The sequence below is a fragment of the Crocodylus siamensis genome, chromosome 15 (assembly GCF_052110815.1).
Source record: "Crocodylus siamensis isolate JL-2025a chromosome 15, ASM5211081v1, whole genome shotgun sequence".
Taxonomy (NCBI): domain Eukaryota; kingdom Metazoa; phylum Chordata; order Crocodylia; family Crocodylidae; genus Crocodylus; species Crocodylus siamensis.
This window is the reverse complement of record NC_143409.1, coordinates 986,633-1,005,767: the sequence shown is the minus strand read 5'-3', so window position 1 is coordinate 1,005,767 and position 19,135 is coordinate 986,633. Positions and strand designations below refer to the sequence as shown.

Sequence of the window (19,135 nt, the reverse complement as noted above, 5' to 3'; positions counted from 1 at the left end):
CCCTACAGGGGGTTTGAACCTGTCTCCCCCCATTTCCTGGCCAAAGTGTTCAACCACCTGGCTATGAGGACCCTCCATCCAGCCCCCTTGGACTTGGCCCACTGCACCTTCCATTTAATATTAATTGGATCAAATGGCTCAACAGGAGTCAGATGGTTGGGGTCTAAACACAGCACAGCACCCATCTCACCAGGTTGCAGTCCCTCTGGCTATCTCTCCTCCTCCTAGCCCCACATATTCCTGCCCCCCGCCCACTGGTTGCCCAGTGGGCCAGCTTCAAGAGGGCTGGAAAGCATCTTGGGTACTGCCTGGCCTATCTCTAGAGCACTTCGCTGGGAAACAGAAGTTGCAGGTTCAAACCACCTTTGGGAGGAGGGAGGCCTAGAACATGAGTCTCCTGCTCCACAAATAAGCACCTTAATTACTGGTCTAAAAAGCAAAGCCCTCCTCCGGTAACAGAACACCCACTAGGCCCAATCCTTCTATGATTAAAAGTTTTGCAATTTACAGCATTAGGCATGTGCCCCAGGCACCGACATAGCCATAGTGCAGCCTACTGAGCACGCTTGGAAGGGAAATACAGGGCAAACACAGCTATACGGAATCCAAACTGCGTGCAAGTGCCAAAAATCAGTTTCATGGCTACAAAAGTGCCCCTTTGGTCCAAGGAGAAATAGGACTTAGCCTGAAGTTTTACAGGGATGACAATTTTCAATCCAGCATGCATGAAGGACTAGGTACCAGGCAATTTTTGACTGTAATAACCCTCTCAACAGCTAGCTGTCTGGAAGGACTCCACATTCAGATTGACTGCCTCACCCCCCGACAGGACTCTTAATGTTGTTTGGCCCTGCTAGGATTCATTGCCCCCCACTGCATTCACTTCAACATATGCTAGAATGGATGTGTTCATCCTGGGGCTAAAAGTAGAAAAAAAAAAGGTAAATTTTCTGTACCATTGTAAGCCAGTAAGTCAAAAGTGGTGCCACAGGCAGGACATATATACGTTGTCTGGGCAGGCTTTTAAATAGAGGTTCCTACCATAATTTTTCTTTTAAAATTCAAACATACTTCTGAAGTGGAGATTGGTATGTGTACTCTTCAGGGCATGAAGTACAGAAGACAACATTTATTTAAAGGATACGTTCACACCGACCATAAAAAGTCCAGATATCTAGGTAAGGCTTAGCATTCAATAAATATGTGATAAGATTAAAAAAAACAAAAACCTTTCACTTCATGTGAAACTTTCAGTACCGATTTGAAAAGTATTGATTACTGGGGACTGCAAGGTTCTAAGGCTCCAAAACATAAAAATGCATTCACTACAATGTGGCTGCTCTACCTTCTAAGACAGTGATCACTAGCACTAACAAGTTTGATGCAAAAAACTATGGGCTGGTTTATTATCACACTGAGTAGTACCTTACTTTACCTTACCTTTGAGGTAAATAGGTACCAAGGAGGGCAAATTGCTAACACATGCAATGCAAATGGCTCAATACAGTCTCGAGTCAAACTAGCACCTTCTCTGTATGATTTTCAACATTAAAATCCCTGCCATCCTCCCCTCAGTGGGATTTCCACATTATGTTCTATAATCGTCTTCAAGATTTTGACAAGCCTAAAATAACCCACTCTTTGCATCCTTTAATAAGGAAGTCTCATGATATTGTATTTGGCATTTGCTCCCTCCAAATGGTGGAAGGAGTTTTTAAAATCTGTTTTGTTCAGCTGGGGTTTTTTTTGCATTCAAGACTTCTTAAAATTACAAGCATTTATTTTCATTAGATACAACTACAGGTTTTAAGCGACTTCTTTGTGTTTTTACATAGGCTCGTTTTTCAAGTTGGAAGTGAACATTTTTCTCTGCAAGAAACTACCAAACAACTTACACCTGTGGTTGCAGCATCTCCAGTTGGTTTTGGATATCCTTCTGTACCCTGGGATTGGCAGTGGCAGTAAGAGCCATCATAGGAACAGAGTGAAATTTCTTGCGGAGGATATTCAGCCGTTTATAGTCTGGTCGAAAATCGTGACCCCACTAGTTTAAAGAAGAAAATTAAACTTACATTTTCCTGAATAAAATATTCCAGCTGTTCTGAACTGTTTTAGTATTGCAAAATATGAAGCAATAGATGCTTACCTGACTAACACAGTGTGCTTCATCAATAATAAAACGTGCCAGTAATCTCCTCTCATACAAATTTTCCAGGGCTGAGATCAGCCTGCCACTTGCACACACCTACATGCCAAAAAGAACATTGTTAACAAACATTAAACCATAACTGTCACCCTTTTTAAGAGGTTACTAGATTATAGATTCAGTAAAGAGAGTTTTTACATTTCATGCAGAAACACTTTAAAGCAGTCTTTAATAGCAGACACTTTTAGACTGAGATTGTCATGAACTCCACTTGTAAACTAATGTGCAACTAAAAACTATCCTTCCCCTCGCCCCAACCCCACCCCATCCCACCTGGTCAAAGCTCCTTTTCTGCAAGAAAATAGAGATTCCCATAACTTCTGTGGCCAGTATCTAAAGAGCCATTTTCTAACTGAAACAGATGAAAAATGTGTCAATGAATCCAGAAAAGGTGAAGACAGACATATTCACCTACACTTTTCAGCTCTAAACGTCTCCTCTCAGAAAGGCTATCAGAAAGGCTATCCTGAAATAATCAAGATCACTTCCCATATGAATGTTTCCTAAACTAGGAAATTAATGTATCAGGATATTAACATTGATCTACAACCCATTACCTATGTGGTTGAAAAGCAAGTATTATTTTCCCCTCGGATCTCTCTCTCAAAATCATTACAAGAATTCAGACTTAAAAGAAAGGGTAAAACTACTAGGTCCATTACCCTTTTAACCATGTTACTCCATAGCAGACAGCTGGTGAACAGGCTCGCATGCATTCTGGAACACAACGATTACAGGTTTTAGGTTATACCGGTTTCATGGCTACATAAGTGTCCCTTGCATGTGTCAGGGTGAAATATGAATTTAGCCCTAGGTTTTACAGGGAGAACAATTTTCAATACAGCCTGCGTGTGAGTGATTGGGCAATTTTCAACTATAATATACTTTCAGATCTCATCCCTTACCTGGTTACGTTTTCTTTTGGCTGTTCTTTGGTTCATATGAGTTACAATCAGAAAGTGCCTGACAAAAATCTGTAAAGGTGCTGGTGTCTTATCTTTCCATAAGACTATGTGCATTTCCTGGCAGAACTTTGCTGCATTCTTTTTTAATATGGCCATGTAAAAATAATCCTTAAAAACAAAACTAGTAAAATACTCTTTTGTTGCCTTGATAACTTTGCCTTTAAAATAAATACAAACCTTCTCTGGAGTAACATAGAGAAGTTTTATTACAGGATCCTTTTTTGACAGCTGCATATAAATTTTTGAAGCATCACCATCAGTCCTATCACCAGTCAGATATGTAGCAGAAATCTGTAACACAGAACAGAAATGGTTCTTTCAGATTTCTTTCGACATGTAACCAAATTAACAAGTACTTTCATTACATTGCACTAAATCTAGTTGTAAGTATTCATACATACTACTACTGAATGCAGAATATGAAGAAACATTGAAGATGTTAAATACAAATAAACACTTAAAAACTTGTCATTTAACATGTGCACAGACCCTTTTCTAGTGGCAAGTGCAAGGGGCCAGGAATCAGAGCTTCTCTGTTTTGCTCCTAGGTTCATTAGTGAAGCCCTGGCAAATCTAGCAAGCCATAAATCTCCTTTTTTTTTTTTTTTTTTTTTTACACTTGAGTTCTTTTCACAATAAGATAGCTGTAACAATATTTTCTCCTCTGGCAGGTGTGTTAACAGGCTAAGTAACACTGTTTGTAACATGATTTGAAATCATAGGATGAGAATGTTCAGAGCATTATCAGTTCAAAGTAATATCTTGTTACTGTCTACAAATACCCAGCGATATTATGCCACAATCAAGGCTACTTCTCAAAGTAGCAATTAAACTATGCCTCAACAGTATCCAGTGTACAAAATCAATTGTAACAATGGATTAAACTCTGCTATGAAAAAAGAATTCATAATCACGTAGGTGCTAGACAGACCTACTTTTTAAGCATTTTAAAAGGGGCGCGGAGAGCCACGTTTGGAGTACCCATCACCTGTTGTGAACCAATATGTGCCTTCCTGCTTCTGCAGAAATAGGCGAGCTAAATCCCTAAAACTAACTGCACAGAAACTGTTCAAATTTAAGCAATGTAGCCAACTTTTATCATCACGGGAGCAACAAGATGCACCTGTTAATTGCAACAGCTTATTTCAGCATCATTTGATAGACTCAAAGTAAGGATATACAGACAGACATAATTTTAAAGTTACTGAACAAGGCTAAATTCTGGCCCTCAGATCTTCTGCTTATTTACTGCTCAAATGGTGGAAGAGATAGTAACAACTCAACTACAAATTCTCTCAGTGTGGACAAGTTCCTAGCAACGACACATCCCATTTCAGTGTCTTACAGCACAACACCTGCAGCCTTCAGCATAGCAGTTAGCTGGCGAGCAGGGAATGCTTGGCACAAGGTGGTCAGGGCACAGCATGCTGCAGGTGTCACCAGATGGCATGCAGTAATTTGGGGGACTGCATGCAGAGTACCTTTGAGCAGCTTTAGGGCTTAGGACTGACCCTATCATAAGGAAGCTGTAAAATATTTTCTTGTATCCCTGAGTGTGGTTGAGGTCAAGGATTTTGCCTCCAAAACATTTTTGAAAACCTACTTCAGTAAAAACAAAAGCTGACATTAACATTTCAGCAACACATTTAAAAAAATATAGAAAAATCCACAAATCCCCCAAGTCCTCTGCTGTACTTGGCAATATAACCGTGACTATACACATGCTCCACTCACTGGCATGCTGGCTTGTAAGATAAAGTGAAACCGGAAGTGCCCACCATGGCACTTCCAGTTTCTCCGAGCCCCCACGGCTTGGGGCAAAGCAGCCAAGCCCCCATAGCCCAAGGGCATAATAGGCTGCACGGGGCTGTATGGGCCCCGCCTCCCTGTCTCGTGGAGCCCACAGGACCCAGCGGAAGGGGCAACGATGCCGTGGGAGGGGCAGAGGGACACCCCAGACACAGTGAGAAGTGGCGGCTGGGGCTGCTCAATTAACCAGCGTATTTTGTTATCAGGGGATGCCGGATAACAGAGCTTTTGCTGTACTTTTCTCCCATTAGGAACTGCCATTATAGTCAGGAGTTATAGCTACTTGGCTCTTCTGGAAAGTCAGATTAATTTTTTTAGGCACCCATATTTGAAAAGTAAATTCTAACAATCTCTGCAATGGACCCAGAAGTGGACCAGAAGTACACCCCTACCTGTGCTCCTGTGGGATGCTCCATCTACCCCACCATCGCAACCTTCACAAGATATACCTGGTACCTTGAGGTATGCAGAAAAAACATTTAAAGCAGTGGGCACGGCCAAATCACTGATTCTCCGAATCAGTACTCAATCTTCAGATTCGGATTTGGCTGAATCAAAATCCGGACAGTGATCTGAATCAACAAATTGAATCACTGTCCCAATTTGGGCCAAACCCGAATCAAATATGACCCATTTCACAAACCCCTACTCCTTTTCCTTTCCCTAGACATTTCTCATACACATGCCTACTAATTGCTCACTGAAACAGACAGACACTTCACAAAAAATAAATAACAAAAGATAAAATATACTTGTAACATTTCAGAGTTTTAAACACTCAATTCTTATCTGGAAAGAAAGAACATGTTAAACTATTTGAACTTACATCCAATGTATTTAGCTTCTGGACTTGATCTACTATTAGTGACCTCAGTGGAGAAATTACAATAGTGACTCCAGGAGACACACAAGCTGGTAGCTGATAGCACAGACTTTTACCACCACCTGTATGAAGTGCAATGCAGAACATGTCATTCTGTGGCAGGGGAGGGGTAGAAAGAAGGTATTAAAATTAGTACGTTTTCCTAAAAATTTAGGTGATCAAATTTAGTTTTACAAAAACTGAAGGCCCTAAGAACTGGCCAGAATACGATTCATTTGAATTAAAGCCTTGGTTTTTCAAAAACCACTTCCCTACAGCAGCTGTAAGTCTGTTACTGAATGAAACCAGAGGATGAAAACATTTTCATTATGCAAAGGGAAACACGCAAAACCTAAATAGCGCACTTAGTGTTCAATCTGATGAGCTTCCCATCTAAAAAAAACTGTTTGAAATGGATTAAACATTTAACATAAAACAAAGTTTTTGCTTTAAAAGTCGTAAGTTGTCTTGAAATGCATGCTTTAAAGTTAATTGTTAGAGTTCCATTTCCTTATTTAAGGTTTTGTTTTCTTCAGCTTTATTACCAGTGGGAATGCACTCTAGATCCCTAGGGCCATGGGCACACAAGCAGGTGAACCTGCAGCAGATCAGCTATCCAGATTTTTAAAAGCTACAAACACAAAACACAAGCCCCAAGAAGTAAAGCAGCCCTGCCCCAAGTGGGAGATTTACCCTCAGTTTTTTGGGGCATGTCTGCTATGGTGCAATTAGTTCTAGGTTTGTGCCTGGAAGCATCATCTCTCCATTCACATATCCAAAGCCTTAGTAATTTAAGTGATGTTTATGTATCATCATTTTCCAAAAACATTTCATCCAGTGACTGACAGATATTCCAAAACCTAAAATCTTACAAGCATATGTGGATGGCAAAGCTCTGATTGCAGAAATCAAAGCTTTAAATACTGCAAAGGATAAACAAATTCCAGTCAACCAAATATCAGTAATCCTGAATACAACATTCTGGAGCTTGATAATGTGATTCCATTTCCACAAATATGGGGAGTTTACTAGGCTTGCCAGAAATTCTGAACTGGATCTGCGCAGCTTATTTATAACAAGTTTGTGCAAACTCATAAAGCTTCAAACATTTTCCAGCTGAGATACATACCAGTGGGCATTAAAATAAAACAGTCTTCACCCAACAAAGCAGCATTGATGGCCTCCAGCTGATTTGTCCGAAAACTATGCAAACCAAACTTTTTGTGAAACACATTCAACATTTCTTCGGAATGGGAAAATGTGAAACCTCTGAACCGATCCAGTGCTGGATTTCTGAGCAATGGGTCTATTAGAAAAAGAAAATTATTGAAAATTATCACTGGACTTTGCTTCTGCCTATTTGGCTTACATTGGTATCCTTCTATATATCTATCTACATATTGAACAGGACCAAATTCAGCCTAGGATCTAAGGGATTCCATCATAGATGAGCAGTAGCATTAGAGTTTACTTTTTAAGACCAACAATAACCACATGAAGAATTATTTTGACATCTGATAAACAACAAAGAAATATATGGTCTGAAATTCAGTTGAGCACCTTTATTTTTTGCCTGCCAAATTAAAAAATTGCATTATTTTTACTTAATGAAAAGAATAAAAGAACATTCCTAATTTCTGCAAGTCGCCCACAATTTAGTTTATGCTTCCTAAATCAATACAGATCCTTTCGAAGTGACTAATATACATCCAGATTCTCTTGTCAGACGAGGACTGTGTAACCCTAAAAGTAAGCTGCCTTCAAGGTTGAGTTCAAAATCTACTAGGCATATTTTACAAATACACTATTTCGATGTAAAATGTAATGAAGTTGGCTAAACCGATGACACCAAACTCTGGGGCAAAGCATCCGCACCTGAAGACAGAAGGGCGATCCAAGCTGACCTAGACAGGCTCAGCAAATGGGCCGACGAGAACTTGATGCTGTTTAACACTGTAAAATGCAAGGTTCTCCACTTCGGGAGGAAAAACCTGCAGCATCCTTATAGGCTCAGAGTGCTACGCTGGCTAGTACCACGGAAGAAAGAGACTTGGGGGTCATCACTAACCACAAGATGAACATGAGCCTGTAATGCGATGCTGCGGCTAGTAAAGCGAGCAAAATGCTGGCTTGCATCCATAGATGCTTCTCAAGCAAATCCCAGGACGTCATTCTCCCCTTATACTTGGCTTTGGTGAGGCCGCAGCTGGAGTACTGCATCCAATTTTGGGCTCCACAATTCAAAAAGGATGTGGAAAAGCTTGAGAGAGTCCAGAGAAGAGCCACACGCATGATCAGAGGTCAGGAAAGCAGACCTTACAATGAAAGGCTGAGAGCTGTGGGGGTCTTTAGCCTGGAAAAGTGCAGGCTCAGGGGTGATCTGATGGCCACCTATAAGTTTATCAGGAGTGACCACCAATATCTGAGGGAACATTTGTTCACCAAAGCGCCCTAAGGGATGATGAGGTCGAACGGTCACAAACTCCACCATGACCGATTCAGGCTGGACATAAGGAAGAACTTCACTGTCCGAGCCCCCAAGGTCTGGAATAGCCTGCCACTGGAGGTGGTTCGAGCACCTACAACTGAAAACCTTCAAGAGAAAACTGGATGCTTATCTTGCCGGGATCCTATGACCCCTTATGACTTCCTGCCCCTCAGGCAGGAGGCTGGACTCGATGATCTTCCAAGGTCCCTTCCAGACCTAATGCCTATGAAACATATGAAAACCAACATTTCAATTGTTTCTCACCAGAAAAATATGAGTTATCTGAAGAGAATTATATAAATAGAGCTTGAGAGCAAATTTTGAATTCTGCTGCACTGCTTCCAAATCTATGAAGTATTTTGAGATGTAAAGATAAACCTAAAAAGCCATAAGTACCCATTGTTATATGAAACCCATGGCCTTTTACAACCTTCTCTCCACTGCATACATTCATGGGGTCATTTTTAAAGGAGTGTTTAAAATAAATCAATAAAGGGAACAGAATTCAGCAAGTGAACTCTATGAAAGGAATATAAGTTCCACTGTACACCCCCAATCCCACTGTAGTGCCCTAGTAGCTTAAAAGGACCATAGAAAAATGGAAATAATCTTTGAGCTGGGTAATAGCCAGCAGAATGGCTCTGCTGTAACCCCTATCGACAAGCACAGGCTTTCCAGAGTTGGACCAAAACATGCTGAATTCCAGTTAGCACAACAGCCTGGGGCAGGAACATTGGGGTGGGGGGAGGATGGAAATCATTATCACAGCTTCAATGTTTTCTTAAATTATGCTGGAGACTGGCATCATGATACAGGAGGCAAAAACAGTCTTACATATTTCAAATCATCTTTTACCACTTCCCTATAATTGATATAAAGGCAAAAGTACTATTTTTTCTCTCCCACTTCTATAATCAACCACAGGAAAGCAATTACAGAGAATATGACCCTTGTATCTTCCTAGACAGATTAAGGTTGGTTTTGGCAAGTCAAGTATGGGGCATTAGACTATACTGAAGAACTAACTTGGTTATAGTCTAAGACAGGGGTCTGCAAGCCTTTAGAGCAGTGGTTTTCAACCTGTGGTCCACAGACCCCAGTGGGTCCACAGACGACGTCTAAGGGGTCCAACAAAAGGTGACCATGATCAATCAAAAGTATGTGAATACCCACCCTTACAATTCAAAGGGGTCCACAGCTCCATTTAACATTTCTAAAGGGGTCCACAAATGAAAAAAGGTTGAAAACCACAGGTTTACAGTGGTGGGCCAGGTGCTTGCAACCCAGCCACTGCTATTGATTCACACCCTGCTCTGCCTCCTTGGTTACCAGGTGCCAGAGGGGAACAGCAAATATGAAAGTGTGGGCATAGAGCAGGAGACTAAGTAAGTGATTTATCATGGCTCCTTTAAATTTGGCACCCCGCCAACCCCACAAACTAAAGTACACCTTTGTGGACTGGATCTGAACTGTGGGCTGGATGCAGTCTGAGAGCTGTAGGTTGCTGACCCCTGGTAACGAATACCATAGTTTAAATTTTAGAGCGACAGTCCTGAAACTGTTAAAGCTCAGGAAACCATTCACTTCAACGTTTAGATAACTGAAGCTGCTAACAGTCAAACTTGTACAGCAAACACATGTAGATACAAGTGTGATGATTAAAAGAGCATATTACCTGTAAATTCTGACTGTGTATTCAAGAACGTACTCACATTTCCACAGCAACAAAATGGACTTACAGTCGGTAGTAAATTACTTAATTTTACTGTTTACAATACTTTACTGGCATCAATTTCGTAACTATTTATCATAATTTACCTGAACAGTTTCTGGATGACATGAAAGAGTTTGGTTTGGAAACAGCAGGATTAGATCCATGGTTAATTCCCTTGGCTGTAAAAGATGGCTTTGACAACGATTTAGCAGGCTGACCTTCTCTGATGGGATGGTATAATGGCTGGTCAGGGACTGAATCATTTAGGGGGTTATCCCAGTCCTCATCAAAATCATCAATATCAAAATTATCAAGTTCAAAGTCTATGTCCTCTGTTGCTTCTGCATGGTCCCCTGTTCTTCCATTAGTGCCAGTAGAAAAATGATTTTGGACTTTCAAAGCAGTGCTTGTGACAGGCACCTTGGATAAATGCCAGCTTGCAGTCTTTTCCATCCCTGGTTTTTCACACCAGCTACGGTTGGGAGGTGACATCTCAGTGTCAAACCTGAGTGATGTTCTCTCTTTGCTATCTATCTTAGAAAAACAAAATCCTGTGTTTTCTCTGATGTTGGTGTTTGGTGCAATATGCTGCAAAGTTTCTGATGTATCCAAGGCATCTAGAGTGTGAAATTTTGCTGTACAGAGAAAACTTTTATTAACCACAGCAGACGGTGGAGAGGAAAATTTTGTAAATTTGAAAGGATTTCCCTGAGGGCTCAAAATGTTTTTTTGACCCAATGGAAGGAGAATGTCATCACTCATGCATGTATCATGTCCAGGACACGGTTTCCAGTTTGAGGCAAGGAGGATATCTGTACCACTTTTGTTTGCATCTGTGCAATTAGTTAACAATTTTCTCCTGGTGAGGTGGGGAGAGAAAACAAAAAGAGAGATAATGTTAAAATGGCAAGTCCTACAACACAGATAAATGTTTTCTACTCTTCCTTTTTCAGAAGAAGGGTACGTTGCCAAAGGGAAAAATAAAACAAAAGACTTGATTAAAATCTAAATAAACTGAGTGATTTTTTAAAAAAGTATTACTAGCAGAAGTCAGTTAGTTACAATATATAGCAACATCATTTTAAATATCAAGCCAGGAAAATTCCCATCGTCTGGCAGCTAGGAACAGAACCAAAATATACAGAACTTGCCTGGAACAGTTAAGTTAAAATTTTAGAAAGGTTTGACAGCAGACTTCAATGTCTGTATGTTATGCTAGTTTTGCAAGCCATGCAAAGTTTAGATAAGATATCACCTACTACATCTCCAGGTCCCTACAGCCAGGATGAGCAGTCCATTTCATGCTTTTATTGAGAAATTCACATTTACATGGGCTCTGTATTTTTAATGTGCTGTAGAGTTTTTCGAGGTCTAGCAGAGCCCTAAGAGCAGGTATCTTGCTGAATTAAACAACTGGGCTTGAAGTAGGTAACAGTCCCAGAGCAGACAGTAGTTAAGTCCAAAACTCCTACTAAGAGGGAATGTAGCAGCATGCTTGCAGAAGAGTAGAAGTTAGGTGACTGAAAGCAGGGAGATTATCCTATGTCTGCCTATAAAGTCATCCTTAAGAGATTCTTCTGAAATAACTACTACCAGCCACTTGCCAAAAGACATGCTACTGGGGTAGACAAAGTCTAGATCTGATTTCTGAGGCCTGTTTTTACCTTCCCTAATTATTCTATCCAAAACATTAACATTTCTGTATTGGACAAGTTTTCCCCCTTAGTCACACTACACCAATTGAAAGTATTTCCTGCCATCTTACCTATGTGATGGAGACACCTATAGACAAGTACCAATGCATAAATACAGAGAAACTAAAGATTTTTCATTAAAACATACCTGCAATCTCTCTGCCAAAGAAGATCATTCCCACAGGATAAAGACTTAAGTTCATGTATTGGAACAGCATCCACCAGTTTACAGATATTTTCCATCACGTTATAGAGCTGCTGTTCCCAAGGTAAGCATTTATCTACAAATTAAAATACCATCCTTTAATAAAATAGGCAATGTCAAGAGACATAACTTGCATCACACAAGAGACAGGAAAAATGTAATGCATACCAGTATCAGTGTATTTTAAACATGTTAGTGAGATGTCAATCAATATACATAGATCACAAGAACATTTACCTTATTTTAAGCAAGGTTTAGATACCTGTCTGTTTAAATTCAGTCCCATGTTGCATTAACAGAAATAGCTCACTTTTTTAAGCATCTTGCATTTCTTGAACTGAAAGGGGGTCACATTTCTATGACCCCTGCCACCCCCCGTGCTCCTTCCTGCCCATGGCAGGGAGTCGGACTAGATGATCTGTCTAGGTCCCTTCCGACTCATTGATTCTATGGTTCTATGTCTATACATGTTAATCATCATGCAGTTCCACACCCCCCATCTCATGCGGAAATTGAAAGGAAAGGAAGCATTTAAAACTCAGGTGATTTTTTTTTTTCGTGATCACTGATTCTGGAAAATCCATTTAACATTTTTTGGGCGCTCATCATTTCTGAAAAATCAGGTCCAAGTCATTTCAATACGGTACAAAGAAATCAAAAATCTAACTGCATAAATCTAAGGTTACCTAATACGGCAGTGGCACAGTGTGAAAGAAAACTAAGCCCCAAGTCTCCTGCCTCTTATTCCTGAGATTTCACCATGAACAAGCGTTCCTTCTGTAGAACAGCAAATGATAAATCTGGAAACACAAGGAGCTGGACACCCTTCAAGACAGATTTGACACACAAAAGTTTCAGCTGAAGTATTTCTTTTACCTGCATTGTCTATACTGGTTCCATTGCTGGGCTGCTTTGCGGTGGTTTTCTCAGGTTCTGACAGAGCGGTATTAACTGCTGGTTTTCCTTCAACAGTGGATTCTTTGAGAAAACTGCCAGCATAAAAATGAAAAGTCCTTAAGACACAGATATCAATATGCCAAGTAACCAAATCAGTCAATCTTTCACCCACCCAGCTCTCAACCAGATTTTACTTTTTCTGTGTAAATAAAAAAATTCTTATTGCCAACTGCTAGGTTGCTATTAGCTCAAGAATGAAAGTCTTGGGAACAGCTGTCCATCCAGTCAATTTAACCACCAAGTGGAGATTTTACAAGAGTATTCTTAAAACATTCTAATGAGAAGTATTCACGGTTAGTAAGCCTTGCTTTACCTATTGTTTTTTCTAGAAGCTGAGATGAAAGACACTTCTTCTGGGGAGGGTGGAATGATATCTAGATAGTCATCATCCTCATCAATCCCAGTGGTTGCAAGCGTCTCAACCCATCCTTTATCTAGTTCTTTCAGTGACTGGCTGTCCTCCTCATCCTCACCTAAAGATACTTTGCCATTATTCTGTTTTTTTCCATCAGCTGAAACAGAAAATATATATTTTAATATTATTAAGCAAGATTGTAGGTTCAAATCTGGAATAATCCTAAAATTCAACTAGGAAAAGAACAAAGCAATACCACTGTGTTTCAGATAGTTTATTTAATAAGTACACACCTGAAACTTAATGAGAAGACAAACATGGTTTTACAATTTTAGCATAAGGCAACCTTTATGCAAAAATAACTGCATCACTACTGGCAATGGGAACCTGCATTACATATTATGTTGGTATACTATGAAATACTGTGTAGACAAGTCCTAAGGATATCTGTCTTATTTAAATAATTTTATTCTAAATCATTTATTGCGATTACTTCCCCTTTTCTGTGAAAATTAAACATGTATTTTTGAAGGATTTCTGAAGTACCCTCACACCTTACTAACAGTGAGATGATAATGATGTATAGTTTGTTACTTGCTAAGGAATCAATAAATTACCGTCTAAGTACATATTAATTTCACAAGTGAAAAGCAGGAAGATACCTCACAGCAATCAAGACACTCTAAACACAGAGAAGTTAAAGGAAACAGTAAGCTTTTAAATAAGGAAATGATGCAAATGTTAACAAGAATAATTCAAACTGCCAATTGATGCATTTTAAATAAAATGAAAATGATGAATAGATACAAATTTGTTTGTATTGCTCAGGACCTCTCAATATTACACTGCAATTTACTGGAAACTGAAAGCAGTCCAAGTGAATTAAAACTAGCAACCTATGTTCAGTGAGGCCTACAGAAACCAGCATTGTAACCCATGCTACCCTAATGCTCCAGACAGAGCTTTGACCTTTTTGGCTTTCAGTGAGGCTTCCAGAGTTGCCCCCTTTTTTTCCCCTCATGGAGGCTACTACAAGGACATCTTCCTACTCCAACAGCAGACACATAATGTTTAGTCTTCTGTCTAAAAGAAGAGCCCACTGTTGTGAAATTCAGAACATTTGTTTTTTTGACTAGCGGCACTTTTTACAGCAAAATCGGTGCATCACATACCTGAACTAGCTCTGCCCTTCTGAGAACTTCGCTCTAACGGAGGTATTCTATTCTTCTTTGGATGTCCAGATGACCAGATTAGGTTACCCATACCCCAAAAATGCCACTTATGCATACATTGGCATTCCGTTCCTGGGTGCATACATAACTGCTCCACCCAGAGGGATGGTGTGTGTGAACAGAGTCCTAATCTGTGCTTGTGTGATACTTTGGGGATTTGGACAACTATAAAGAGAATCAAATCTGGTCGCCTAGGTGTCCAGGAAAAAACAGAATGCCACCTAGTGTGGGGACATAAAAATATTCCCCTGAACACACTCATACATTAAAAGATGACCACTTACCTGTACAAGTGTCTTCCTTTTTGTCATCCAGAATAGTTTCTGTGGACAACTCCTCTTGAAGATCTTCACATAAAGTCTTTTTACGGTTATTAAGAATCGAATCATCAGGAAGCAAGTCAATGTAGATCAGTGAGCTTTCTGATAAATCTGGCAGTTTGTCACTCTGTAGTTTTACAGCATTTTCAGAAGGACAAGGTTTTGAAAGCCCCTGCTCACTGTTTACAGTCCTAGATGCTCTAGATAACCTATTTGTAGGGAAATTTGATATTTGTAGAGTCTTGCTAGTTTTTACAATCTGACTCTTGGGAGATAAAACCAACGGTTTTGAGTAGTTCTTTTGCTTTGCAGATAAGTCAAAATCATCTATATCATCCCAATCATCTTCTATGGTAATAACAGAATCAGCTGAACAGTTGTAGTCTACTTTCTGAGAGGGCGTGTCACAGGGCTCATTGCTTACATTCTTCTTTGCTGGAGCTGGCAAATCTTTTGAAATTTGTTGAAGACATCCCAGTGAAGTTGTTGATACTTGGTCTTCATAAAGTTGTTGTATTTCCTGTTCCTTGGATGCTTGCACAAAAAAATCATTGATTTTTATCTGTTTATCCTTGGATGCAGTAAGAGATGCAATAGGTTTATTCAGGGAAGTATTGACATCCTTCTCCTTTAATGCAGAAACATTTGTTGCACTAGAAAGGCTGACAGATACAGCATTACCGAGAGTTTTCTTTTTGAAAGTGAAACCACTGAAATAAAAGATAATGGGATATATTATTTCATATAAAATATGCATATTTTGTCAAAAATTAGGAAGAAAGGTACATTTCTGACACCAAAAATAGTTCACCAACATTGGAGGACAGAAGTTTACTTAAAATAATTGAAAGTTACATATGCACAGCATAATGTGACTTAATTTGTATACTCATTCAGAAAAAAATTGCTGTCCATATTGAATACTGCATAATACACCCCATCTCACATGGTGTTCTGGTTTTTAATGGTTAACAATGGTCACTGAATTTTGTATAAATAATCTTCATGGACATATGTCATAATTTATGGAATGCAAGATGCATTTCAAGTTATTTTGGCTAAGTCTTCACAGGTGCTGAACAAGCATTGCTCAGACAGACTTTGATAGCATTAAGTTTTCAAAACCTCTGAAAAAAAACAAAAAACACAGGTCTGTAGTAACTAAGTGGTATGTTTTTTACTTTCAGCATAGCTTAGACTAAAATTATAATTCATACTCTGATACTCGGAATAGTGTGATCCACATGTCCCCACGACATGTGGTCTAGACTCCTTCCTGTTAGCATAAAAACAACATTTTACTCTCTAGTTTAATTTTTTGGCATTTAGTTTGGACTGGCAGATCATAAACCAAATTTAGAAATGCTGGCTGCTACAGTACTTTTTCTGCACCATTTTTAATGAAGAACAGCAAAGCAGACTGATGGATACTCACGCTGGTTTGTGTTTTGGAAGACTTAGTTTACTGCAGGCCCCTTTTGCTGAATGAAGCTCTAACTGCTTCTGGAGGTTGTTTTGGGGAATAGTAGCCATACTATCAATAAACAAAGACAAAAAAGGCACTAAATAAAGAAATCAATGGATACACACTTGATAAAGACACACAAAGAGCATATTAACAATCTTTACAAACTGAAAATACTTTTTTACTGTAAGATGACAAATTCAGTCATCATACTACTATAAAAGTTTAACAAAAGCTGACATTAAGAGGAGCATGAATACCATCTCAAATCAAATGGGAGGCATAAGAACCAGTAACAACTGTAAGAAATTAAATCCTTTGTTAAAATTCCCGGCACTAACATTTCTTGAGTATAGATTCACAGAAGTTTAGGGCTGGAAGGGACCTCGTGAGATCATTGGGTCCAGCCCCCTTGCTCTGGGCAGGAAAGACAGCTAAGGTCAAATAACCCAGCAAGGTGCATGTCCAGTCTCCTTTTGAAGATCTCCTGTACCACCCCACTAAGAGTCAATTCCAGTCAGGTCATATGACCCGTGAAGAAGTTTTCCACAACCCATGAAGTACAACAGGCAAGAATTTTTGTGGGCAATACCTTTTACTGGACCAACTGCGTGACTGGAATAGATGCAGGCAAGCTTTCGGTATCGCAGCACCTTTCCTTGAGCCTCTGGGAGAGAAGCAGAGAGTGAAATAGCTGCTTCTCTCCCAGAGCCTGAGGAAAGGTCCTGTAACACCCAAAAGCTTGCCTATGTTTATCCCAACCATGCAATCGGTCCAGTAAAAGATAAAGCCCACAAGAATTTTTACCTCTTGCATAACTCCTGGACTATCACAGCTACGTCACCTTAAACTGATTACTAGAGTCCAGAAGTACACCTAACAACCTCAGATGGAGCAATCACTTTCAAAATAAGAACATGGTGAAGGGGACTGGACCTGATGATCTTCCAAGGTCCATTCCAGCCTTACAATCTGTGAATCTACATAAGACATATACGCATTAGGCTAATTCAAGAACAGACAAAGATTTGCAAAGGAAACGGTGTTCGCAAATTTTCAGGTGTGAAGGACTCTTTTGAGACAAGAGGTGCTGCATAGATCCAAGCTGTTATGTCACCCATTTCCAATGAGAGACATAGCTACTGAGAAATTCAGGGAACCCCTGCTTAGCGCTCCGAATTGGTTCCTGAAGAACCAAGCGTTAATTGAAACCAGAAGTATCTGAGGACCTGAGATGGCGACTGCAATTGTTTTTAATGATCCAAGATGGCGACCACAAACGTTATAATGAAACTTGCTGAGTGCAAAGTGAAATCAGGTCTCAATTTAAAATGAGCATTATGGCAAAATAGCACCAAGTGAAACAGCATTCAGCAGGGGGTTGCCTGTACAGCAGACAAAGCTGCCACAATCTGTGCTCAGACCGGCCCAGTTTATACACACAGGTACTCACTCCTCGCTTAACGTAGTTTTGTTATTACATCGCTGATCTATAAGAGCATACAGGCGAACCCTGCTTAGCATTGTTTTGCTATACCGCTCATTTTAAATTGGGAACCGATTTCACTTAGCGCTCAGTGCACTTCACTATAACACTTGCAGTTGCCCCCTCGGGTCATCAAATACTTTCAGTTTCACTTCACACTCGTTTCACTTAATGCTCAGTTTTTCAGGAACCCATTCGGAGCGCTAATGGGGGTTATCCGTACAGGCAGCCAGTCCTCGATTTACAACATTTTGCATTTACGTTTCTAAATTGACACCCTGTTTCAATTTTATGATGTCAGTTTTGACTTTACAACACTCGATCCAATGTGATGCCACATCAGCGAACCAGTTCGCTGCGCCGCTCATCTCTCGTCTGTCCAAACTTCCTTTGACACTTAAGCAGACACGACTCCAGAAAAACCTGCAGACAAGACTCCTGAGAAGACTCCAGCCAAGACCCCTTCAAAACATCCAACAGTCACCTCAGATAAGCCCTTCCAAATCAATACTACTGCTATTTACAATATAAATACATTAATGTAGCTGTATTACTCCTCTATAATTGATCGAGTACAAAAATCCTTGGTTATTTTTGGTGAAAACAGAGTATCAGGCTTTGGTTCAGGAACTGATCCCCCATTTATAACATTGTTTCCTATGGGAAAACCGGTCCCGAGTTACAGTGTTTCTTAAGATGCCATTTTCAGGAACCAATGGTATTGTAAGTCCAAGGACTGCCCATAACGCTCGTTTTAAATCAAGACCTGATCTCACTTAGCGCTCTGCACATTTCACTATGACGCTCCCGGCCATCGCACCAGGTCATTCAAAACCATCGCAGTTGCCACCTCAGGTTGGTAAATGCTTCCGGCTTCGCTGGACGCTAGGTTTTGCAGGAACCTGTTGAGGGGTCGCCTGCACTCGGTTAAATTTGCACCACGCTCGGTTACTACTCGTCCAGCTGCCACCCGTGAGTAGGTAACAGCGGTGACGGAATTGGGGTCACGTAACAGTTGCTTTTAATTTTTCAATGTCAACGTGAAGCGGGGCACAGCTGCAGCCGGGTCGACCTTTTTTTAGATTCGAGGCAGCCCGCGGAAAACGCCAGGTCGGAGCTTTCGCTCCATTTTTAACAAGGGAGGGAAAATACGGGGAGTTCGGGGAGGCCACAGCCTGGCGAGAAATCCTCGCGAGCCGGTGCTCCCGTGACCCCGCGATTCCCCGCCGCGCTGCGGCACCCCGGGGTCACTGCCAGCTCGGGTCCCCTCACCTTCCCCGGCTCCGCGCCGCCCCGGCCCATCCCGGAAGCCGCCGCAGCCCCACCACTGGCGCCTTTTGCGCGCGCCTTTCTCCTCCGCCTCACCATTGGTTGAGC

At 40.6% G+C, this 19,135-nt stretch overlaps 1 protein-coding gene across 2 annotated transcripts in view; it reads right to left on the bottom strand.

Annotated features, from left to right (window-relative positions):
* The window catches only part of BLM (BLM RecQ like helicase), a 33,527-nt gene extending 14,392 nt beyond the window's left edge, over window positions 1-19,135 (bottom strand). The window contains exons 1-12 of one of the 2 annotated variants that reach the window (XM_090029578.1): window positions 19,031-19,135; window positions 16,243-16,341; window positions 14,772-15,517; window positions 13,214-13,412; window positions 12,820-12,932; window positions 11,887-12,019; window positions 10,149-10,903; window positions 6,972-7,148; window positions 5,807-5,925; window positions 3,349-3,462; window positions 2,147-2,245; window positions 1,896-2,044 (exon numbers count right to left, since the gene is read on the bottom strand). In XM_090029578.1, the coding sequence (XP_089885704.1) occupies window positions 1,896-2,044; window positions 2,147-2,245; window positions 3,349-3,462; window positions 5,807-5,925; window positions 6,972-7,148; window positions 10,149-10,903; window positions 11,887-12,019; window positions 12,820-12,932; window positions 13,214-13,412; window positions 14,772-15,517; window positions 16,243-16,340 (2,702 nt within the window). In that variant the 5' untranslated portion in view covers window position 16,341; window positions 19,031-19,135. Of the gene's footprint in view, window positions 1-1,895; window positions 2,045-2,146; window positions 2,246-3,348; window positions 3,463-5,806; window positions 5,926-6,971; window positions 7,149-10,148; window positions 10,904-11,886; window positions 12,020-12,819; window positions 12,933-13,213; window positions 13,413-14,771; window positions 15,518-16,242; window positions 16,342-18,534; window positions 19,002-19,030 lie in introns of those variants that run through there. The other variant, XM_090029579.1, reaches the window with a different exon arrangement.